Below are 25,533 nucleotides of genomic sequence, written 5' to 3' on the forward strand. Positions count from 1 at the left end.
ATTGGAGCTTCAGCTTCAGTGTATGTCTACATACACTTCTGAAATAATTATTCAAAAAAAATAGGCAGAATGGAAAGCCAGAATGAAATTATTTAGCTTTCATAGGACATCAGCATTCCCTAGGCCCCAGGTTTGATGTGACATTTTAGGGAAAAGTGTCTCTCTCTTGTGATATGGAGACTTTCTTGATTTAGGTTTCTATTTGTCCTCAACAGGAGAGCAGAACCAATGTGACCTGCCAAACGTTCAGTGATTAGTTCCCTCAACTTCTCCTTCTGAGAAGGAAGGGAAATATTAATGTTAGTTGACACCTTTCTTAGCTCTCGTCCAAAACACTGGATGTGCCTCTGTTTCCACGTGAGACTGAATTTTCAAAACTCATCAGTCCCCACTACATTGCAAGCTGTTGAAAGTCAAGACCTGTGTGTTCTTTTCTATCCCTACGTTTGAGATGTAATTCAGTGTCTTCTGAATGAAAGGAGGAATTCCTGGGTCTCTTTTATTCCGCTGGTGAAAGGAGGCTACCAGGTAGTGTGTTACAGACAATATCCAATCCTTGCGAATTTGGGACCATTTTCCTTTAAAGCCATCTCAGTATCCCTAGGGTTTAGCATAGCGCCTGGCTTGCAGGAGGGAAAGAATGGCAGAGAATGGAAAGGTAATCTGTACAAAAATCCCGAAAACCACCCTTTATGACTTCAAGCAGGGAAATTGAGAGACCTTCAGATATAACTTGTAGTGACAAATATTTTGGATACAATCCCAATTCCTCCTGGGCAACACCGCCAACATAGCTGGTTAAATCCCTTATTTCAAATCTTGTAGGCTTGCGTGAACCCACGCTTTCCTAACTGAAGGATGCCATGAAGACCGAAACCCAAAGTCTGGGGGATTTTTGCGACTCAGAACCGGCTCCCAGGGCTCAGGCCAGCCCCGGTTACTTAGCAACGGGGTCGATTGCTCGGCGATCGATTCGACCGGGCCGGACTGAGACGCGACGCTCCAGGTCGAGCCTCTCACGGCCCGCCCCCTCCGGTCAGGGTCCCCGCCGCGCGCACGCGCGGGAGTAGGGGGATGGGCCAGGGGAGCGGGAGTGAGCGCGCGGGCGCCGCTTGCGGGCCGTGGCCGGGAGGGGCGCACGCACGAGGGGCGGAGCGGCGGGCGCCGAGAGTGGCTGAGGAGCCGGAAACGCGCCTTGGAGGGTGCGGCCCTGAGGAGACCGCGGGCTGGGCCGGGCCGGGCCGGGCGGGAAACGTTAGGCGAGCGGCCCCCGGGGCGCGGGGGTCGTGCGGGCGGGGAGGGCCCGAGGCGAGCTCTGCCCGGATGAGGAACAAAGCGGCGGGGCAGGCGCGCGCGCCCCCCCGCGCGGCCGGCAGGTGGGCTGCGCGCGGGCCCGGCCGGGACGGGGCGAGGGCGGCCTGCGAGCCCCAGGCCGGCGGGCGGGCGACTTCGCCGCCCTTGGGAGGCGGTGTCCGCAGGCCCAGGCTCTCCGGCGGCGGAGGACGGGGGCTGCATCCTCCCCTCGTGTGGGTGACCGCCCTTGTCCTCTCCCTCAGGTCGGGCAGCCCGCCTCCCGAAGCTTCTGGAGGAAAGGCCCCGGGTGTCCCCTGGCATGCCCCATCTCGCGGCAGGGTGCGCGGCCGCCGACCCTCGGGAGAAGTTGGGCGGTCCCGGGCGGTCCCGGGGACGAGTGGCCGCGTTTGTGCAGCGGTTGTAAGCAAGATGCGGTAGCACGTGACCTTGGAACGCAGACCCTGATGCCGGTTCCCCGCCACCCGTGTGCGCTTTTCTCTGACCCTTGGCCCCCAGCAGATGCATCACAGGTGAGTAGCTTGGTGGGCCGAGCGCTGGTGACATGTTTGGAAAACATGTAGCAAATAAGACTTCAGAATGCCTTTGTTTTTGGTGCTGTTGGGCAGGTTACAGGTGCGATTTGCAAATGGATTTGTCCGAAGGGGAACAGGAAATCCAGAAACCAGTATTGGGTTGAATATGCTCTCAGTAGGCTTGATTTGCGCCACGTGTGAGTAGTTGTTCCGAATAGCCACACGTTGATTATTGACTTGTTGTGCATCTTTATCCTTGCCCTTGAGTTATTTGCGCCTTCAGTTAATATTTGAATCTGAGTTTCAAGCTGTATTTTTAGCTCATCACCGTGTTTCACCTTGAATTTTGCTGGTTACCATCTGGCTTGGCTGGTAATGGAGAGAAATTAAGTTCTTAATTCTTCAGACTTCATGTTAATGTTGAAAGTATTATACCCTACAGTATAAAAGTGTGCCAGAAAAAGTTACATTTGGCTGTTTTTTAAGGGCCCTTTCATAGGCTGTTGAGGATAAGGAAGATTAAAAATATTCACTCAAATTACTGGAAATTGTCCATTGCATTTGCAAAGTGGCTGCATTTCAGTTAGGTTCTTTTTTTTTTTTTTTAAATATTTATTCATTTATTTGGCTGCACCAGGTCTTAGTTGCAGCATGTGGGATCTAGTTCCCTGACCAGGGATTGAACCTGGGCCCCCTGCATTGGGAGCTCAGAGTCTTAACCACTGGGCCAGCAGGGAAGTCCCTCAGTTAGGTTCTTATATGTCATTCTAACAAAAAGTTAATAAGGTCAGCAAATGGTTCGTACATGTGTGTGTGTGCTCAGTTGTTTTGGACTCTTTGCAACCCTATGGACTGTAGCCCTATACTGGAGCAGGTAGCCATTTCCTTCTCCAGGGGATTTTCCCAACCCAGTGATTGAACCCAGGTCTCCTGCATTGCAGGCAGATAGATTCTTTACCGTCTGAGCCACCAGGGAAGCCCCATGGGTCATACATAGGTCATGTAAACTAGAGAATATGAAGGGAATGATTCTACAACGAATATACATAGGCAAGAATTTCGAGCTTAGCACAGTATCTTGATTCTGGCCCTTCTCCCAGCATTGCTTCCTAGAATCCCATATAAGAAAAGTAGCTAGGATAGAATTGCACTTTGGAATGAGAGTGTCTTAAGAGGATCGTATTGTAAATTCCCTTCATCTGCTTTCTCTCTGTGGGATACTAGTTACCTTTGGTTTATGGCTGCTGAGATCATCACATTTTGGTGACTCACAACAAAGCAGAAATCTGCTGAGCCTCACATTAACTCTGGTTTGAACTGGTTTGAGAAGGCCTAAGAGTCAGCCTAGAAACACCATTTTGATTTTTATCTTGAGATTATGTGCACAGATTAATACTCAGGAATTTTCAGTATAGAGTTTGAAGCTACAGACTTTTAATTGTATGTATGTGAAAGTTGCTCAGTTGTGTCTGACTCTTTGTGACCACATGGGCTGTAGCCTGCCAGACAGCTCTGTTCATGGGATTTTCCAGGCAAGAATGCTGGAGTAGGTTGCCATTTCTTTCTCCAGGGGATCTTCCCAACCCAGGGATCGAACCCGGGTCTCCTGCATTGCAGGCAGACTTTTTGCCATCTGAGCCACCAGGGAAGCTTTTAATTGTACTTCAAAGAATTACTGTAATCGTTTTTTTGTAGGTCATTCCTGCTCTACTGATTGTAAAGTTTTAATGTTTGTAGCTATAAAGAGTTACAGAAGTCTGTTTTAAACCACTCCAAACCCAGAAACTTTCAAATTTATGGTAGCTATGGTGTCTTTTGTATGGAGTTTTGCACTTCTTTTATTTATTTTTTAAAATTATGTTTTTAATTGAAGGATAATTGCTTTACAGAATTTTGTTTTCTGTCAAGTCACTTCTTTTATTTTTAATTTTTGTTTTTTGCCTCTCCTCATGGCATACAGAACCTTAGTTCTGACCAGGAATCAAACCCATGGCCCCTGCGGTAGAAGCACAGAGCCCCGACCCCTGGCCCGCCAGGGAATTCCTACATTCCTTTCCTTTCCCTTCCTTCCTGTGCTGGGTCTTGGTTGCTGCATGCGGGCTTTCTCTAGTTGCGGTGAGCGGGAGCTACTCTGGTTGTGGTGCACCGGCTTCTCATTGCTGTAGCTGCTCTTGTTGCGGAGCATGGGCTGTAAAGCGTGCGGGCTCAGTAGTTGTGGCACATAGGTTCAGTTGCCCGGCAGCATGTGGGATCTTCCTTGTATGTCATGATTAAATACAGTTATTGTGCCATCCCTCATAAGTTGCACCTCGTTTGCTAATGTGATTCTAGTTGTCTTTTTAGTAAGAATGAGTTTGCATTGCTTCATCCAAATCAGAGTGCCTGCTCTGTACAGGGTAGTGTCCTCAGTTAGCTTTGTACACTTTATTAATGTCTGGAAGTTTAAGTTTATGAGATACCTGGCCTGGGTTAAGGTTGAAGTCTGTGAATATGGAATAATGCAGGAGGAATAGGTTTATGTCAGACATTAAGCGTACTCCACTATGTAAACCCATAGATCCTAAGTGTTGGAACTGTCAAAGGCAAAATGGTTCTTTTATTGTAATTATCTTAGTTAAGAGCTTGGCTCTCTCAAATTAGGTAAACCTGGATTTAAATGCCAATTCTGTGACTTCTGTAAATTAGGCAGATCTGGAGTTAAATCTGCCACTTACTAGTTAATGTAATTTTGGGTTAAGTTTCTTAGTCTCAGTTTCCTCATCTCTAAAATGGATTAAGAATAATACCTACCTCACAGTAGTTATAAGGATTGTTGTTACTGTTTTAGTCCCTCAGTCTTGTCCAACTCTTGAGACCCCATGGGCTGTAGCCTGCCAGGCTCCTCTGTCCATGGGATTTCCCAAACAGAATACTGACTGGAATGGTTTGCCATTTCCTTCTCCAGGGGATCTTCCCAACCCAGGGATAGAACCCCTGTCTCCTACATTGCTCGGTGGATTACTTACCACTGAGCCACCAGGGAAGCCCAGTTATAAGGATTAGGTAAGATCATTACATGTTATCACTTAGCCCAGTGTCTAACACCTATAGTAAGGAAGTAATCAGTGTTAGTTATTACTATTTTCATGTTGATTCATAGCTGATGTAGCCATTTTTCAGGTTAAAAATCTATTAAGTTTTGTTTTCACTGCTAGGGAGTATGTAGATCCTCGGTCCCCTTCCTATTCTTCACTCCTCCCGTGTACTTAGGCACACACATAAGACCTTGCATCACTGTGATATTCAGTATAAGGATTGGAGGTTCCCGGTGACCTTCTTTGGATAACCTGTTGGCTGGCCTCTTGAAATTGTTTATGATATGGCAGTCTCTGAATTCTTTTTTTCTTTGGGGACAGTCTTTAAATTCCGACATAGGAACTAATACTTACTGATAACCTCCAGTAGGGTCTTATTCAGTGTTCCTGTTACTCTAATGATACTGCTAATGGCAGTGCAAGATGGATTGCATAGAAAAGGCAGTTCTCAGATTCTTCAGCTTGCTAAAAGTGGTCTGTAGATTTTAAAAAGTTTGATGTATTGAAAAGCTTTTTGACAGTGTTTGGCAGCATGATCTGTGTTCTTCCATTTAATTGCAATGTGATTTGGGGTGTATGATAAGCCCTCTTTGAGCCTCAGTTTCCTCGATTCCCTTATTTTGAAGAATTAGTGAGCTAATATGAAGTAATTTTTTTTATAAAGTATCTAGCACAGTTTACCTAGTGAACCTTGTTATGCAGAAGATTTTACTAAGATTATTGATTAATTATTAAGGTATCTATATAGAGTGTTAATAAAATGCTGATCCATGGAGAAGATACGGTGCTTCTTCACACTGTTTGCAGTCTAATTCAGGCCCAGTATCACTTTTACCTTCCGGTGAAAAGAGTTAGTAAAAATTCTTTGAGTGAGTTAAAACAAGTCCTGGTTTCAAGTTATAAACCAGTTGGAGAAATGAGATATTGTGAAAGAAAACAGGTGAATTAAAAACACAGAAACGCCTCTTTGCCAGTGTACTCTAAGGATTGCAAACTTTGCTATAAATAGCATGCTTAGTATTTGGAGCAAGGCACACCTGAGTTAAATCCTGTTTCTGCTGTATGACAGCCAAGTTAACATCTTTGAATCCCAATTTCCTTATCAATAGAATATTGGAGAGCTGTGCACTTAGAAATGAAGTTGTAGTTGATCAAGTCGAATCTCTGCACCACTATTGTTTTAGGTTCTTCGGTACCTTAAACAGTCACTGAGGCAATTTTTGCATAACTGGTTGTGTCTAATCTTTCCTAGGATGAATGAAATGAACCTGAGTCCTGTGGGGATGGAGCAGCTGACTTCATCCTCCGTGAGCAATGCCTTGCCAGTCTCAGGGGGTCACCTGGGCTTGGCTGCCTCACCCACTCACAATGCCATCCCTGCTCCAGGTGAGTGGTAAGGGAGAGGGACTGGATTTCAGCACTTGACTGCGTTAGCCCTTCCCAGTGGAGCGGGTCAGAGCCCCTTTCCGAGAGGACGGGAGCAGCCCCGCAGGTCAGTGGCGGCTTCACCTGCGGCAGTGTCTCTGTAGAGCGCTGAGGCTCCAGTGGGTGATGGGGCGGCAGGCCGTCCTGCTTGTGCTCTTCTTGAGTCAGTGCCCTTTCGTCCAGAGCTGTAGTTGACTTGGCGGTTTATCTAGGATTGCCCTTTCATCTATTCTTGCCCTTGACATTCTGTCCCTGGGTTTATTAGAAGAGAATCAGAGTTACTGTACTAACTCTTCCTAGAACACATGAGAAATTCAGCTTTGTTCCCTATCATGCCTGAAACTGGCACCAACCACAAATGCGCCAGACCTAGCATTATGGTCAAAGAGGAGGTCTCAGAGATGAAGCTCCTACATGGAACCTCCCCCTGAACCTCAGAACTCGGACAGAATAATAGTGTAGGGAAAGCTCATTTTCCCCCATCACTGTATTTTTAAAACCTTTTTATCTGCCTAGTTGAATTTTTTCTTTCTATTGAAATAGAAAAGAAGCAAGCTCTTGAGTCTTACAGCGGTAAGCTAGTGATTCTTGCGGGTCTCTGACATTGTAATGTATTGGACTCTTTTTATCAAAATATGAGTTAATGCTTAAGAATATTTTAAATCTACAAGTTTAAATAGTTCTCTCTAGAGAATTACCTGCTTAATGACTAAAATGTAGCAGTTAAATAAGATTCATCTAAATTAGGGTCTCTGTATTCCTTTTAGTGTCCACAAAAGAAATTTTTAAAAAATTAGTTCTTAACTCAATTTGTTTTATTTCTTAGGCATTCCATTTAGTAGACACTCTTATTAAGGAGGAAAAACCTGTTTAAAAATACTGCCACTGGCAAAAATAGTGCAAATCTGCACTGCCCAAGTTGGTGAGTTCATTATGATGGGAAGCCACAGGGTCACTTCAGCATTGTGTGGATAGATGTAGTCCAAGGTGGATATAATGTGTAAATTTTTAAAAATCATGAAGTAGAGCATATATGCAAAAGATTATATCAAGATATTTATGTACAGTTTTACATCTAACTTTAGGTTTTTTCCCCAAGTAGAAGCATATCTGTGAAATTTTTAAAAGTGATACATTCTCACCATATAAAATGAAAAGTATAATAAAAAATATTTTTTAAAAATCTGTACTATCACTACTCAGAGACCACTCTGAAGTTTGATATATTTCTTTGAAATTTGGCGTATATTTCTTCCCATTCTTTTTATGTCTAAATAATTTGTTTTCTTAAATTGTATTTAAACTAGGTTTTAAATTGTAGTTAAATGTTTTTGTACCCAAGAGCAATACAGATAACTGAACGATCAAGTTGGCATTTTAAAACTGACTTGCGGACTAAATTTAGGGCTTGTCTGTGGATGTCTGCCAGTACTGTCTATCTGGGGATGTAAAGGGCTACTGGGTGGGATTTTTGCCTGTTGCAAAAACCTTCCTAAGAGTTTAGCCAGTGATTACAGAATATTTTAAAGTACTTACTTTTAATTGAGGAAAACAATTTTTTTTTGTAGGCTTGCCAGTGGCGATTCCAAACCTGGGTCCCTCCCTGAGCTCTCTACCTTCTGCTTTGTCTCTGATGCTCCCAATGGGTATTGGGGATCGAGGGGTGATGTGTGGGTTACCTGAAAGAAACTACACCCTACCTCCACCACCTTACCCCCACCTTGAGAGCAGTTACTTCAGGACCATTCTACCTGGTAAGTGTTATGGTTATTTGGGAATTTACAAGAAATAATACATCCGACCCTTTTTTGTTTTGTTTTAATTATTTATTTAGATACCCTGGGTCTTAGTTGTGGCATTTGGGATCTTCGATCTTTGTCAAGACATGTGGGATCTTCAGGTGTAGCGTGCAAAATCTTAGCTGCAGCATGTGGGATTAGTTCTCTGACCAGGAATCAAACCCAGGCCCCCCTGCATTGGGAGTGGGGTCTTAGCCACAGGACCATCTGGGAAGTCCTTATAGCAGCCGACTGTTAACTTCAGTTCTCGAAGACTTGAATGATGCTTTTTTCTCTTTGTCACTGTTAGATATTAATTTATGGGGGGAAGAAAATTGTATTTATGTACTTCTCCTCTTAGATCATATAGATAACATTATTAATATAGCAGTTTGACTAAGGTTAATTTCTTAATGGCACAGTTTCTCCCTTGTCTCTTCCAGCACCTTCTTGGTTCAGTTTTTATAATTCTCCAATTGTAATTCCTACCAACCACATGTCCTGCTATAGTGTCATTATTTATTATAAAGTTTACTGAGTTTTTATTCTAAAATATTATATACTCATTTCAGAAAATTTAGCAAATAAAGAGGGAGGGGAATTATTCATAGTCCCATTATCCATTTTTTTGGTGTACTTCCATCCTACCTTTTATTTTTGTGTAGGGGTTTTTACTGTTTTCCATAATGAAGACTGTAGTACTTGCAATACAATTATGTACCCTTTTTTTCACTTAATGTTTTTCTCTATTTTTACATAGTTATTTTCCCCAGCTGCTACATGGTTTTCATAATTATCCTTTTTAATGACACATTATATTCTACTGATACTTTATTCCTTGGTTTATTATATCAGTCTTTATTGATGGGCACTTTTTACCAGTTTGTTTATTACTGTTATGTAAATGTCTTTGGGTATATTATTTACAAAATGCATTTAGGGCTGTTTACCATAAGTGGAGTTTCTTAATGCAAGAGGGCATGAATATTTTTGAGGTCTTTATTATATATACTCAATACTTTGCAAAGACGTTTTAGAAATCTGGGCTTCTACTGGAGATGCCACATGTACCATTTCACCACATACTCATTAACAGGAATGTTCAAATATTTTTTCTGTTTTAATAAAGCAAGTATAATTGTGACTTATTTTGAATAGAGCCTAATGTTTCTTGATAGTTTAATAAATAAAAATTTAGTTATATTTAATTAAATTTTATTTTTCACATGGACTATCTGCTTTTAAATGATTTGACCTTTTAACTCTTACAGAGCAAATTTCAGCATCTTAGGACTCAGGAATTCCAACCATGTATATATTATTAAAGGCAGAAATGGTTAATTTCTAGTGACTTCAAAGGAACATAGTTAATTTTTATGATTTCTGAGTTTCACAAAATGAATTATGGTGTATTATGTTGCTGTTTATAAAGTATATATCAAACCAAAGAAATAGATAGGAGCTTATTTTACTTTAGTTGCATTTGTAAGAAAAATAGCTTTTAGCATTTGGAATTCTTAATACACTGAAAAATTCCTGATATCTCATCTTTTCCTTTTCCCAGGCATTTTGTCTTATTTAGCTGACAGGCCACCTCCTCAGTATATTCACCCTAACTCCATAAATGTTGATGGTAATACAGCATTATCTATCGCCAATAACCCTTCAGCGCTAGATCCCTATCAGTCCAATGGAAATGTTGGATTAGAACCAGGCATTGTTTCCATAGACTCTCGCTCTGTGAACACACATGGTGCCCAGAGTCTTCATCCCACGGATGGTCATGAGGTGGCCTTGGACACAACAATCACCATGGAGAACGTCTCTAGGGTCACCAGCCCAATCTCTACGGATGGAATGGCAGAAGAGCTGGCGATGGATGGTGTCGCAGGCGAGCACACCCAGATCCCAAATGGCTCCAGAAGTCACGAACCTCTGTCTGTGGACTCTGTGAGCAGCAACCTTGCAGCGGAGACTGTGGGCCATGGTGGTGTGATGCCCATGCATGGGAACGGCCTGGAGCTCCCTGTGGTCATGGAGACAGACCACATTGCAAGCCGGGTCAGCGGGATGTCTGACAGTGCCCTCAGTGACTCCATCCACACCGTGGCCATGAGCACCAACTCTGTAAGCGTGGCACTCTCTACCTCACACAACCTCGCCTCCCTAGAGTCCGTTTCCCTCCATGAAGTTGGCCTCAGCCTAGAACCTGTGGCTGTCTCCTCCATCACCCAGGAGGTTGCCATGGGGACGGGTCATGTAGATGTGTCTTCAGACAGTCTTTCTTTTGTACCACCTTCACTGCAAATGGAAGACTCCAATTCAAACAAGGAAAATATGGCAACCTTGTTTACAATTTGTGAGTGTGCTTAGCCTTTTTCTTTTGGAGATATTGATAGAAAGGGTCATCATCCTTAACAGGTTTAGTCACAAGGTCAGGTGTTAATTAAGGAAGTATAGAAAGTAACTGGACTTTGAAACTTTTATTTGCCTATGTACTGTCCTTTGTGTTAATGTGATGCCTTTTTCTCAAATAAGCCAAGTGATATATAGACATTCTGTTGGTTCTTAAAGCATCTTCCTGAAGTAAGGAAACAATCATTTCTGTATTTTACAGATAAGCTTAGCCTATTAATACTTAAGGTATTTCCCAAGATTTCACAGAGTTAGTTATATAAGTAAATTTCAGTAAGGTGTTCTGTGTGACCTGCCATGTGCTTTTTCTACATAAGACAAATTTATTAGATCATGTGTAATTTTTCATCCCCCTGGAAAAATGTAAGTAGATACAAGTGAAATTTTGTGGTTTTTTTTTTTGCTCAGAATGCATATAAATTACCATAGTTTGGCATGTAAAAGCTCTTTTTATGGGGCAATAGTAACAAAATATAAAAATAGTCAAGTTGTTGGTGTCACTACTGCTTCATTCATGCAGTCAACATGTTGAGTGCTAGTAAACACCAGCCTGTGTACTAGATGCAGCATAAAAAGTAATCTGCAAGAGGCTTTAAGGAGCCCACAGTCCGAAGGGAAGCACAGGCCAGTGAGCAGGCTATTGCATTGTGGTGTACTGAGTGGAAAGATGGGATTAAGTGTACGGTGCTAAAGGAGCCTGAGCCGGGGGAGCATCTCACCAGACCGTGGAAAGCGCAGGGAAGACTACATACGAGTTAACACAGACCTGAAGAGCAGACATGTCCAAAGTGGAGAATCAGGAGGAGCAGCATCCCCCATGGGAACTGGCACCTGTAGTTTGAAAGAGTCGTGAGTGGTTCAGAATTGCTGAAGCATAAAACGGGTGGGGAGGGACTCCCCTGGTGGTCCATTGGTTGGAACTCTGAGCTTCCACTTCAGGGGGCACAAGTTCGATCCCTGATCAGGGAGCTAGAATCCTACATGTGGTACAGTACAACCAAAAAAAGTACACCCCCCCCCCCCCCCCGACAAAAAAAAAAAAAAAAAAAAAAACAGAGGTGGGGAGAGGGTATGTGATGAGAGAAGTAGGAGCCAGAACCCAGAAGGTCTTCAAAGAGCAGACAGGGATTTTGAGGAGGGAGGGCTGGGATAGGGGTTCTGCTGTGTGAGGGTAGCAGGCTTGTTAGTGGCAGAGAGGTAAAGATGGCGATGCCATAGTTTAAGTGTAAGGTCATGGTATTCCAATCTAGAATACAGATAATGATGGAAAAAGTGGAAAATATTAACAGAAAACTCAATAGATCTTGTTGATTGGGTGACGTTGGAGGAGAGAAGGTTTAAGGAGAAATGACTGGTTTCTGGCTGGGAAACTAGGTGGATTGTGACCATTCTTTAGGATAATGAATGATGGAGGTGGAGTGGATTTTTTTTTTTTTTTCTTTTGGACTGCGCTTGGTCTTTCTTGCTTTGTGAGGTCTTTCTCTAGCTGTGGCCAGTGAAGGCTACTCTTGGTTGCGGCGTGTGGGCTACTCATTGTGGCTTCTCTTGTGGAGCACGGGTCCTAGAGCATGGGCCTCAGTAGTTGTGGCCCGTGGACTTAGTTGCTCCGAGGCGTGTGGAATCTTCCCGGATCAAGGATCAAACCCATGTCCCCTGCACTGGCAGGCAGATTCCTATCCACCGGGCCACCAGCGAAGTCCCTTGTTTTGTTTTTGATGAGTGTAGGTGAGTCCAGTGTCAGACATGTTGATTTCAGTGTTCAGTGATACCTAGAGATGTCGAATGAGAACTTGAATCTGAAGCTCAGAGACCTATCTGGAAATATTCAGGAATCCTTAGCATTAAGATGTTCATCATAGCCATGGAAGTGAGGTGAAATCCTATCCTAGTTAAGTGTGTGGAATGACAAGGCTAGGTATGCTAAGGTACAGTGGCAGAGGAAGAGCTTCTAAAGTAAGTTGAACAGGATGGTCAGAAAAGTAGGAGGAGGCTTCTGGTACTACTGAAGCCAAGCAGTGGGGTGACCTTTTGTGTTAACCCTTTAAAGTCTCAAATTTATAATTTTAAAATAATTTAGGATTATAATTAATGTATGGTCATTAATTTAGGAGAAGGTAAGAAATGGCTTAAATCAGTCTATTTATCCTTTTGCGGGGAGGGTGCTACACCCAGTGTCATGTGGGATCCTCGTTCCCTGACCAGGGATCAAACTTGTGCCCCCTGCAGTCAAAACCTGGAGTCTTAACCACTGGACTGCCAGGGAAGTCTCCTGTTGATCATTTTTCAAGTGGGCAAGTGGAACCTCTTACTTCTGAGTGTTTTTCAGAAGAAATATAATTCACATACACATTTTAAAAGTGGACTCTTCAGTGGTTTTTAGTATAATGACAAGGTTGTGAACCATCACTACTATCTAATTCAAAAATTTTTGTTACTCCATAAAGAAACCTTGTTAGCAGTCACTCTCACCCCCACCCCCCTTTCTCAGGTAACACTAAACTTCGCTATCTATGGGTTCGCCTAGTCTAGACATGTCATATAAATGGAATCCTACTGTATATGGCTGTGCCTGGCTTCTTTCCCTTAGCATAATGTTATGGCTTATCCATGTTATAGCATGTATCAGAATAATATTCCATTGTGTGGATATACCACATTTTAATGTTTATCCATTTATTTTTCATGAACATTTTGTTTCTCCTTTTTGACTATTATATTCAATGCTGTTATGAACATTCACATACAGGTTTTTGAATGAATGAATGTTTTTAATTCTTGGACATATATGGGAATGAAATTCCTGTTTTTGAGGAATCACCAGACTGTTTTCCAAAGTGGCTGCACCATTTTATATTCCCAGCATCAGTGTATGAAGGTTCCAGTTTCTCCACATCTTTGCCAGGATTTCCTTTTTTTTTCCTGGTAATAATTGAATGTTATTTGTAAACAAAAAAATGCTTATTTATAGCCATCATAGTAGGTGTGAAATGGCATCTCATTGTTTTAATTTGTATTTCCTTAATGACTAATGATGTTCAGCATCTTACATGTACTTAGTCGCCATTGGTAATCTCTTTGAAGGAAGCCTGTGACCCTTTTTTGCCGTATGAAATCTGAATCTCCTTTGTTTGAAGAGTTAACATGGTTTATAATTAAAAGCATTGGAGAATAAGTCCTCATAGAGTGTAGGGGATCTCTAGTCTGATTTTAAAGAATTTTAAATCAAGCAGTACTTGAAGAAGTAATATATTATTACTACTTTGGCTAAATATGAAAACGTTAAGTTTTATGTTTATGTTTAAGTTATGATATTTTATGCCATTTAAGTGGTAATTTCTAATAGGTTGTTTAGGGGAATAAAGGCACCTAGAAGACTGTGGTTCTAAGGTTTATGTATTACAACTATTTTGTGAATAAATTTGGAAAGTTTGAAAACAGTCAGTGACTAAATAGGATCATGAATACTACTCCTTATCAAGGAGAAAGGAAAGTAAAAGAGCAAAAGATTTGTGGAGAAGGAGGACACTCCTGAGCTTGTACATGTGAAGTTACAATAAGCATAGAACAATGTATGAAGTCAACATTTTTTTTTTTGACAATAGAAAAAGACCATATGAACAATAAATTAAGAATGTTAAACAAATATGTCTGCAAGAATATGATCCTACCTGCTGTCCTAAAGAGCAGATTGCGAATTTTCTTTGCCTTAAGAACCTGTCATCCAAACGTGGCCAGCCAGCTTGTTAACAGTGAAGCAGGGGCGAGCGGTGGTGCAAGCATCTCTGACTCCCTTGCGCTGTGTTGTCGCTGCATCACCAGCAGTGTTTCAGCTCCCTTTCCTCTTAGAGTTTGGTAGACTGAATCTTCTTGACTTCAGAACATCGTATCTGAAGGAATTTCTTACCCACTTACTGTAAGAAATAACACACTTGATTCCTGAAGTAATGCAGTGTTACTTTTTGATCCGTGTTCTTCTTATGCACTGAATAGGACACTTGTCCAGTTGCATTTAAAAAAAATCAAATCAAATCTTGCTGAAGAAGGATACGAGTGGATATACATGTAAGTGTAATAAAGTGGTCCTTTGGTCAGAGCATTTCTCCTAGAACCTTGGTTCATACTGGTTACATTTTAATAATTCACATTTAAATAAAGCAGGTGGTCATTGATCTGTCTGCTGGAACTGACCCCATTTATGTCTCACATTTGTCATCTGCAGGGTGCACTCTCTGTGACCGAGCCTATCCCTCAGACTGCCCTGATCACGGACCGGTGACTTTTGTTCCTGACAGTCCAATCGAGAGCAGAGCCAGGCTTTCTCTCCCAAAGCAGCTTGTTCTCCGCCAGTCAATGGTGGGAGCAGATGTTGGTAAGACCCTGGAACCGTAAAACTCGATCAAAGTCTCTTCTTCCTTTGTAGGGTAGAGTTGTAAAAGTGGATGTGTATGCTTTAGAGGTTACTTGCTTGATCCAAAAGTCAATTTATGGCTGAAGATTTATCCTTTTATGGAATACTTTTCCAGTGGCGATAGCACTAAATCAAGTTGAACACTTTATTGGAAAAGTTCCCCTTTTTTAGGATCAGGATTGACTAGAGGAGAGAATCCTCAAAGGCTGAATCTTTGAAGACTTGGCTTTTATTTTCAGCTGTATCATCCACTGTCATTTATCATGACAGATCACTCCATGAAACTTAGTTTCTTTTATAAAACACGGAAAATTCACCATTTATAACTTTTTATCACCAAAAATACTTCTATCAAATGTTTATAAATTGCTTAATACTCCTTAGGAAAAGAGAATAAGAAATACAGAGTGCCAGAGTATGCTTATCCATACTGGAATGTAACATGGTATCTGAATTTTTGTGCCATTCTTTGAAAATACGGTACTAGACATTGTTCTTTCAGGTGTAGCTTAGGCATCAGTCAGTTGAAAGCATTAAACCTCTTAGATAATAAAGAGCGGTGCTTTAAGCACAAGTGATCTTAAAAGTTTGATTTATTTTATAGTAATTGCTTTACTTTTTTATAATAATGTTGTCTAGTCCTTTTTATGTATCAACTTGGAGGGATATGGTTGGTTCCTTGTGTATAAACAGTGGTTCAGGAATTTCTGATACTGCTTCTTACTCGGCCTATTTCTTCTGAACCCAGTCTACTCTGTTCATTACTTTTTCCTTATTTATAGAATAGAATTCATAAGACTTACGTACTTTCAGGGGTGCTAGAATATCAGCAGTTCATAGATTCATTGAAAATAAGATTCTTTTCATGAGTTAAGCTACTCTCTTCTCTATCCTATTAGATGTTTAAATCACTGATTGTGTAGTTGGTGTCCTTCCACTGCTAGGTGTGTGGACTGGAGAAACCATCCCTGTTCGGACTTGCTTTGGGCCTCTCATTGGCCAGCAGAGTCACTCCATGGAAGTAGCAGAATGGACAGACAAGGCGGTTAGTCATATCTGGAAGGTCAGTGTTGCTGAAATTTTTCTGTGACTTTTGGATGCTTTTATAGTAATGAAGTAGTCAAAAGTGATGTAAAAGTCAGACTTAGCCAAGATTCATACAGTGCCATTCATCCATCAGTCACTGAATACTACTTTCTGTTCTTGGTAGCCAAATTATAATACATAACAAAATGTCAGATATTGAATATAAGATAAACTGTTTTAGTCTCCATTTTGTTAGTAACCCAATGACTACTCCTTTTTATTACTTGTGGCAGCTCAGGCTTTGGACTTTGTTTATATGTTGAAAGTCTTATTTTGTGATCAGCTAAAGCATTCCTCAAATATTTAGCTTGGGAAACAATTCTAGACTTGGAAGCTAAGATTATTTCTCTATTTTTCTAATGAAAGGGACTGAAAACTTAAGTTTCTGATATAAACACCTATTCCTATTACATGTTTGTATAGAATCTTAGTAGATTGGGAATGATGCTTGTTAACATTGGATTAAGGCGGAAGTGGGTCTTGTGATAGTTGAAAAGGTGAAGTGCCACTGGCACTGGGGACTTTAATTGTGTTGTCCAGATGAGAACACAGGAATGCTAGGTTCACTGGAGCAAAAAATAAGAAGAGGTGGTTCTCTGACCTTAATGTCTGTTTGTGTGGTGGGTGATGAAGACAACTAGAGTTTTTTATGTCTTTTCCAGTCAAGCCAAAATGTGACTAATCAAGAGCAACGTGATTCTGTATACTGAGCACCTACTAACTGTAGGTCTCTAGTGGTCTTAATTGTATTGCTGGAAATAGGGTGACTGGTGAAATGACAGACACATGAGAAGACAACCATGTATTTTCACACTGACTAGGAAAGCTGGTACCTACTGCAAAGTAAATGAGATTATTGCTAGAACTTGTCAGTTCATTTGATGTGTATGTTTGCCTTCTGTTGGCAGATATACCACAATGGTGTCCTAGAATTCTGCATCATTACAACTGACGAAAATGAATGTAATTGGATGATGTTTGTGCGCAAAGCCAGGTGAGAGTAGACTTGGATGCAAGAAATAGTTATGATTCAGATATTTTTCAGTAGAAAACTTCGAATAAAATAGGAAAGAATTAAAGAATCCAATGACAGTGATATCTGAACATAGTTTAAAGCCCAAGGCTTTTTATTTTCTTCACCCCAGTAGTTGTTGACTAATGGTGATTATAAATTAAAATAGAAATTATCCCTTTTTTATGAGCAGTTTATTCAGTTTACCAGTGCAATAAAAAATGACACAGTTACCATTGAATTTGCAAGTAGGTACCTTTTCTTTATATTGGCTATTGGTCAGCCCCTTGGGCTTCCCAGGTGGCGCTAGTAAAGACTCCACCTGCCAGTGCAGGCGACATGAGATGCAGGTTTGATCCCTGGGTCGGGAAGATCCCCTGGAGAAGGGCATGAAAACCCACTCCAATGTTCTTGCCTAGAGAATTACCATGGAGAAGAGGAACCTGGAGGGCTACTGTCTGAAGGGTCACACAGAATTGGACATAACTGAAGCAACTTAGCACACACGCATGCAATCAACCCCTTAGGCTGGTGTGTTAATTCTTATCAAGCTCTCTATTTCTGTGTCTTTGTCATATTGTTTTAAGACTTCATTTTACTTACTTTTCTTCTAGCAATAGAGTAGAGTGTTTTTGACTATAAAGAGCAATGAGCTGATATATTGAAGTAAGAATTCTGTTTCTAAACAAGTTAACCCTAACAGGTAATATAGGTAATTGGAGAAATGACCCGGAGAAATAGTACATCTAAGTTTTCATATAAGATGTTGCTATAGGGATATGATGTGTTTAGTATATATTTCAAAATTAATCTGCTTGATGGGCATTCCTTGGATGGGAAACTTGAGATTCCACAAGCTACGCAGTGTGGCCAAAAAAATTTTTTAAGTAAATAAATAATATAAAATTAATATGCTTGATTTGTTAAATGTGATAACCTAGGAATCGGGAAGAACAGAATTTGGTGGCTTATCCCCATGATGGAAAAATCTACTTCTGCACCTCCCAGGATATCCCTCCTGAAAATGAACTGCTTTTTTATTACAGCCGGGATTATGCTCAGCAGATTGGTAAGTTTATATATAAGACTTGTTTGTCATGAATGTGACACAGTAAAAATACCGAGGATCAGTAGTATAGTTTTGGTAATGATTTACGTGTAAGCAGAAGCAAATCACATGCCTTTGTGTATGTAAAAGCAGAGTATTAACCTTACGATAGAAGTGTTAAGATCTGTGAAGTTCTTCATGTACTGAAGAACCAGGCAGCCATACCAGCCAGGCGGCATGAACTTTGTGTTAGGACTTTGATTTGGGGAATTTGAAGTTCCTGAGTTACTTTTCGAACCATTACAGTTTTAAGTTCATAAAGGACAACGCTGTGAGTTGGTTTAACCTTCATAGTCTTTCTTTGCACTGTGTCATAATGACAAGTGATGACACTCTGTCCCCTTTCTGATGTCTGCGTCAGAAGCATTCTCTGTCCTTTTTCACTGTAATAAAACTTCTGACACACACATACACATGAGTTTGCGTGCAACAAAATCTTCAGTTTTTTGCCTAGGAACATGCCTTATACTTTAATGTTTACTAGGTGTTCCCTATGTGCCTGACAGACTATTTGAGATGCTGGGATTAGAGCATTGAACAAAATGTGTTTAATTTTACAGTTAGTGGGCAAGCTGGAAATTTTGATAGAAGGGAAAATTAGAAGCAACAATCACTAAGGTTTAAAATTTGAGCTTTAAAATTGAAGTAAGTACATCGAGTAATTTTTAAAGGTGTTCCTGAGCACCCAGATGTGCACCTCTGTAACTGTGGCAAGGAGTGCAGTTCCTATACTGAGTTCAAAGCCCACCTGAGCAGCCACATCCACAACCACCTTCCCAGCCACGGCCACAGCAGCAGCCACGGGCCGAGCCACAGCAAAGAGAGGAAGTGGAAGTGCTCCATGTGCCCCCAGGCTTTTATCTCTCCTTCCAAACTTCACGTCCACTTTATGGGTCACATGGGTATGAAGCCCCACAAGTGCGATTTCTGTAGCAAGGCTTTCAGTGATCCCAGCAACCTGCGGACCCACCTCAAGATACACACAGGTAAGCTGTCCTGGACCATAAAGTGGAATTTTGAAAAATTAGAAATTGGTAAGGGCGTGGCAGCAAGACAAGTGTGGCAAATAGGGTTGAGATCAGATGTTAGAGAATCGGCTGGCTGACAGGAGGACTTCATTGGGTCATGAATTGTGTGGAATAACTGCCTGCTCAGAGAATATTACTAATTTGCTCCATCTTCCAGGTGGCCTAGTCATAGTTTGAATGTGACTGGGAAAATGCATTTAATAATCAGGGAGTTCATCTGTGTGTTTGGACCTGAAGGTAATTCTTCAGAAACAGCTAGAGCGTACTATTAGAGGTCACCCCTGTCACTAGCCAGAGCCAGTTTCTATCCTTTGAATATTGTTTGTTGAACACCACCAGAATTTATTGAGTTTCTATTTTCTAAACTCCATGCACACCAAACCCTTTCTCTTAGGCATAAGTTTCTATCATATGCACTATAACAATAACTAGTTTAGTTTGGTTTTCTTGGTTGGGTCATTTTCTCCAAAACTTTGAAGGTAAAATTGTCCCTTATCCTTTTGCATTAGGACTGAGTAGTTCCAGCAGAGTGTGTGTGGCCCACAAACCTTAATATTTGGAATGGCTTATAAGAAAAGGTTTGCTAACCCCTGAGTAACTTTTTTCCTGCATTCTTAAAAAGATTTTATTTCATCCTTGGTTTATGAAGACATATTTTAAAAAAGAAAACTAAAATTTAGATTGTAAAAATATGTTTGCTTGTGAACAAGTACCAGAATTCTTGAGGTTTTTTTAAAAAAAAAATGATTGAATTAAGTTAGGCACTAGGGTTATAAGTGATTTTTTCCCCCCAGAACTTGTATCATGTGTTAGCTGTAAACGGTAAAGAGTGTGTGTGTAGGTAAGCAGTCATAGGTCAGGTTTGTTAGCTTCTCTAGCTTTAGTTGCAGCATATAATTCAGTGGCTCTGAGTGGCTCTAGGTAGACAGTCCTAGAATGTGAGGTTCCAGTTACCAGTCAATTCTGTTTTATTCCTGCCTCTGCCACATACCTGTACAACGTGTCTCTTCATGCTGAGAGTGCTCGTGGCACTTTGATTCACAGTGTGATCATTCGGGTTAATATGCAGGTCAAAAGAACTACAGGTGTACTTTGTGTGACAAGTCTTTCACCCAGAAGGCTCACCTGGAATCCCACATGGTCATCCACACGGGGGAGAAGAACCTCAAGTGTGACTACTGTGACAAGTTGTTCATGCGGAGGCAGGACCTCAAGCAGCACGTGCTCATCCACACACAGTGAGTGACCCGTAGCTGACGGCTGCTTGGGTGATGAATGGGGCTTGTGTGTGCCGGCTCACTGTCTCCCGCTGTGGTGCCTGTATCTCCTGTGTTCCACATAGCCTGTGTTCTCTGACCACACAGACTGTGTTCCGACCACATAGGTCACAAAGCTAAGGTTCTGGTTTATCCTGAAAGAGTTAACGGTGCTTGCTTTGTTTTCTCATTTTCACTTCTACTCTCTTTATTTCCTTTTTTCTTTGTAGTTTTGAAACATAATTTAATTAACGACTTTTTAAGTACCTCCTTGAAGTCCAGCGACTTGCTAAGTGGTGAAAATACAAAGATGAGAATAGTCCTTGGCTTTAAAGAGCTCAGAGGCCATTAAGAGAAACAGAAGAGTAAATAATTGCCATGCTGTGTTGCAGATGTTAGAGTAAGTGTAGGATCCTGAAAGACTATAGAAGAGGGTTACCTCACCCAGTCTGTGAGTGTCCTGAGAAAGCTTCCTGGTAGTTGGAGATAAGTATTAAGGTAAATTAGAATTATTCAGGAAACAGTCTTCTAGACAGACGAAATGGGGTATGAAGAAACATGAATGTGAAAAAGACTGTGAAATAAGACTGATTCTCTATAGTGAGAGCATCCCATGTATGTGAGAGTGATAGAGGGAGGCAGCAACCAAATGATGAAGAGCCTTTTATCCAGTTCAAAATTAAATTTCATTCTGGGAATAATGGAGAGTCATGGGGCATTTTTTCTCCCCATGTACCAGGAACTACTCGGCTTTGTGCGTGTGTGTGCCTGTGTGTATTTTCATTATGGTATATAACACATAAATTTTTCTGTCTTAACCCTTTTTAAGTATGTAGTTCAGTGATGTTAAATGTATTCACATTCTTGCACAAGCATTGAAGGATTTTAAGGGAAAGAATGTCCTGGTGAGTTGTCTGTTTTACAGAGACTACTCTGGCAGCAGGACAAGGGGGTGGAAGGAGGAGAAGGCCGAATATTGGACAGCCCATTAGGAATTTATTGCATGAATCCAACTGTAATTAATTGTCCAACCTGTGTTAGTTACAGTGACAAATAGAAGAGAGCAGATTCTGTGGGAGAAAACATTAGCTTGTATTTTATTTAGAAATACATCAAAAATGGAACTTTTATTCTTATCATGGGTTTTAGATAAATATTTTGCTTTCATATCAGCTATTTTATCTGATTTGTAATCACAGTGCAACCTGAAACACTAAAATACCAAAGGAGTCTGGATCTACATTCCTGACTCTCAGAATGACCTTTTAAAACAAAGTTTTCATTAAGTGGTTTCATTATTAGTATGAAATTCTAAAAATTAGATATATTAATTATCACATTTTATATATAGTTTTACATAGTTGGAACTGAAAGAGCTCTCTGGGGTCATTTAATCTAGCTGCTTATATTAGCTTGAGCTGCCACATGAAAATACTATAGACTGAGTGGTGGCTTAAACAAAAGAAATTTATATTCTTAAACTTCTGGAGTCTGAAAGTTGAGACCAGGGTGCCAGCATGGCTGAGTTCTGATGAGGGCCTTCTTCCTGGCTGCCTTCTTGTTATGTGCTCAGGTGGAGGAGAGAGTGAACAAGCTCTGATCTCTCTCTTCTTAGGACATAACCCCGTCATGGGGGTCCCATTCTCATAACCTCTTCTAACCGTAGGTCCCCACCTCCAGATTCCATCACGTTATGAGCTGAAGCATCAGCATACCAATTTAGGTATTCAGCCCCTAACACTGCTCATGATAGTCACTTGGGAAATGTGAGAATCAATGACTGGTGCCGAGGCCCCACCTCCAGGGATTCTGATCAGGGGCAGAGCCCTGGCCTTGGTATTTTTAAAAAGCTCGCCAAGTGGGTCTAAGGTTCAGTCAGGGTTGAGTGCCCCATTTTTTCTGTTTAACATGTTGGATTTTCATTAAGACACAGGGTTCAGATGCTCAAAAAAAGTTTAAAAATTCGTACTCTGTATGATCCCCAAGTTTTTTGTCAGCTCTAAGATGTCTGGGCCAGAGTTATTACTCCAGCCTTGATGCTGTTCACATCTTGAATTGGATAATTTTATGGGCTACTGTTAACATTATAGTTAGATACCATTATGTTGGTCAGCTGGCAAACATTTTCAAATTTGAGTCTTCCAGTTGGTAAGAATGTGGGGCAACAGGAGCTCTGAAATGGCTGTTGATGGACATGTATATTGAAATATACAACAGTGTTGGAAAACAGCTTAGCATCATCGTGGTAAAACTGAAGGTATACATATCCTTGGATCCAGCTGTGCCTCTCCTGAGTATATACCCTAGAGGAACAGACCCACATACCAGTGTAGAAATGTTCACATAGCAGTCTTGCCTGTGGTGATAAAAAACAAAACCACCAGAGAACCCATTAACCACAGACAGAGCCAGTGCCACAGCCAGGTTGTGGTGTATTCGTAAGTAGCCTCCTGCCATGGAAGCGACTTGACTGATTTTCAAAAAGAAGCAAAAACACAAAAGAGATACATACAGTACAGTCCCATTTACCTAGAATTCTGAAACAGGCAAAATCAGTCTGTGCTGTTTAAACTGCACATGTCTTATGACTGTTGTATGTGATGCATCTCCTATAGAGGTTTGATTCTAGTTGGGTAGAGCTTCTCAGACAAAGGTCTTGAGGTTGTGCAGAGTCAGTGTGTGCCTCAGTTGTATTTGTAACCCCAAATCAAATGTTTTGTTTTGTTCTTTCCTTGTGTTCCTCTTAGAGAACGCCAGATCAAATGTCCCAAGTGTGACAAGCTGTTCTTGAGGACAAATCACTTAAAGAAACATCTCAATTCACATGAAGGAAAACGGGATTATGTCTGTGAAAAATGTACAAAGGCTTATCTTACCAAATATCATCTCACCCGACACCTAAAAACCTGCAAAGGGCCCACCTCCAGTTCATCAGCACAGGAGGAGGAGGAGGAAGACGACTCAGAGGAGGAAGAGCTGGCAGACTCGGTGGGGACAGAGGACTGTCGCATAGGCAGTGCTGTGTATTCAGCAGATGACTCTCTCTCTGCACATAAATAGAAGAGAAAGAAGCTGACTTCTGGATGGAAAATGCAAAAGGGAAAAACACATAACCAGTTATTCACTACAATGGTTTTTATATAAAATAGTTTGATTCCTTCCAGCCAACAGTCAAAACAGACTAAATGGGAATGGATAAAGCACTTACAGAAGAGTATCCTAATGAAAACACTTTTAAAAAGATTGAGAAAAGAGCACGTGTCCTCTTTTTAAGTGGTGTATGGGGAGGCAGGTGTCAGCTTTTGAGATCTATTCTTTATTTACATGATAATCTGGGTGATAACACTTATACCTGAGTCAGAGCTGCCCTCTGCCCATCAAATGAGATTTATTTTAAATTCTTTGATTATTTCATTTTTCTCCCAACCCATTGATTTGGTAGCAACCGTTGACTTGGTCCCTGTGTCCCAGTCATCCTGATTGTGGTTCTGGTGTTACGTTTTATGCAGACTTGTGACTTAAACTCATCCCAGAGTGGATTGGAACGTAACAGGGTAAGCTTGTTACTCTGACCGCGGCTCACATATTTGAAGCACCACCTGCCTTCATCTCTCCTGGCTGCTGGGGAGTTGAGGGTGGATCTTGCTTCTCAGAATCTCACAGGCTCCTAGAGGGCAGGTGAGAAAGGAGCAGTCAGGAAGCATGCCCTGGTGGAGAGAAGAAAAGGAGAGGTGCCTGGGCCACTGTCCAGAGGGCTCTGTCCTGTGCTCTGATGGAAGCTGGGCTGAGAGATCTGATTGTTCTGAGAGATCTTTGAAGGTTTCGACACATCTCTGTCTCCAGTGAAGCCTCTAGCACCCGGACAGAGAGTATCTGGAGGTGTAACAAGCCAAGTGATGCCTGCTACGTTGTCTCCAGATAGCAAGGGCATGTGGACCAACTGACAGGGAGGTACCTCGGCCCGTGGAAGGGAGGAGGGAGTGATCCTTTCTATCTGGACACTCTCTGGAAAGGGTCAAGACACCATCAAAATGTTGCCAACTCAGAAGACCCGTTGGTGCATTTGCAAGGTTAGGCGCTCCCAGCTGTCTGTGATGAAAGACCTCATCAGTTAAGCATGGTGGATTCCAGAGGATTTGGAAAGTGCAGAAGGTCGAATGGTCACCTTGTGTATGTATTTTCAGGGTTCCAGCTTAATTCAATCTATCTGTCACCTGGTCTTTCTCATGTATAGCCTGCTTTCACCAAGAAGCGAACACATCCTGAAGTCAACGGTTGATGGAACATGCTCTCCTGCTCTAAGGTGCAACCTCTGGGCTGGAGGTGGAGAGGACTCTGGTGGGAAGGTTTTGCTGCTAATGTATTTATGGAATGAATGTATTTCATTCAAATCTGTATTCCTCTAGGAAGGATTAAAATAAAAACTTTTTAAAAAATGCGATACCTCTTGTAATCTCATTTTGTGGAAGGAAAGGATTGAGGCTTTTACGGGGAAATGAGGTCCAGCTTGAGTTTTTCTAAGGTCAGAAGTTGGAGAAAGTATTTCCTAAGTACCTTAGCTTTGAAATTAAATTTTAGCATGCTTGCGCAGAACAGTGCTCAGACAAATCGTGCTTCCTGCGTCTCCAGCTCTCGCCCCTGCCCTCTTCCTTCCTGAGGTAGTGCCTCTTCTTTGCTGCCTCCATGGAGAAGTCCAGGTCTGCAGCCGAGGGAGTGGGTGAGGTGGTGGTGGTTAGAGGTGGCTGTCAACATGAGGTCCTGAGCCGCCGTTAGGGAGCACTGGTGGGGCTGAGGCAACGCCACGCCCAGCCTCTCCAGCTGGGAGAGGCGTCCTAGTGGCAGCCACTCCTGTCCCCGGGAAGCCACTGGTGCCCGAGCTCCAAGTGCCCTTTCTCTCTTTGACTCCTGCTGAGGTAAGCTTCATCATCTGCAGATGCTGGTTGGAATGCTGCCCAAGATAGTTAAAAGTGTCAGTTGCTCAGTCGTGTCTGACTCTTTGTGACCCCATTGATGGTAGCCTGCCAGGTTCCTCTGTCCATGGACCTCTCCAGGCAAAAATACCGGAGTCGGTATCCATTCGCTTCTCCAGGGGATTTTCTGGAGCCAGGAATCGATCC

General features: G+C 41.8%; 1 protein-coding gene across 3 annotated transcripts; it reads left to right on the forward strand.

Moving 5' to 3' along the window:
- Window positions 1-1,068: 1,068 nt before the first annotated feature.
- On the forward strand, window positions 1,069-24,857 carry PRDM4 (PR/SET domain 4). Of its 3 annotated transcripts, none has more exons than XM_043881582.1 (12): window positions 1,069-1,202; window positions 1,557-1,823; window positions 6,153-6,286; window positions 7,894-8,079; window positions 9,668-10,462; window positions 14,738-14,887; window positions 15,850-15,989; window positions 16,921-17,006; window positions 17,966-18,093; window positions 18,804-19,118; window positions 20,230-20,398; window positions 23,164-24,857. In XM_043881582.1, exons 2-12 carry the CDS (start codon window positions 1,813-1,815, stop codon window positions 23,474-23,476), a joined length of 2,427 nt encoding a protein of 808 aa, XP_043737517.1. In that variant the 5' UTR covers window positions 1,069-1,202; window positions 1,557-1,812; the 3' UTR covers window positions 23,477-24,857. The 3 variants fall into 3 exon arrangements, with proteins under 3 accessions (XP_043737517.1, XP_043737518.1, XP_043737516.1); XM_043881583.1 differs by having other exon boundaries at window positions 1,199-1,376; window positions 15,871-15,989; XM_043881581.1 differs by lacking the exon at window positions 1,069-1,202 and adding an exon at window positions 1,210-1,376.
- Window positions 24,858-25,533: the final 676 nt, after the last annotated feature.

The sequence above is a fragment of the Cervus elaphus genome, chromosome 22 (genome assembly GCF_910594005.1).
Source record: "Cervus elaphus chromosome 22, mCerEla1.1, whole genome shotgun sequence".
Lineage (NCBI taxonomy): Eukaryota > Metazoa > Chordata > Mammalia > Artiodactyla > Cervidae > Cervus > Cervus elaphus.

Bases quoted from the DNA above. Each gene is read 5' to 3' on its own strand.
- PRDM4 (XM_043881582.1), top strand. The intron at 17,007-17,965 runs GTGAGAGTAGAC...GTGATAACCTAG, and splicing joins ATGTTTGTGCGCAAAGCCAG to GAATCGGGAAGAACAGAATT. The intron at 19,119-20,229 runs GTAAGCTGTCCT...GTTAATATGCAG, and splicing joins CCACCTCAAGATACACACAG to GTCAAAAGAACTACAGGTGT.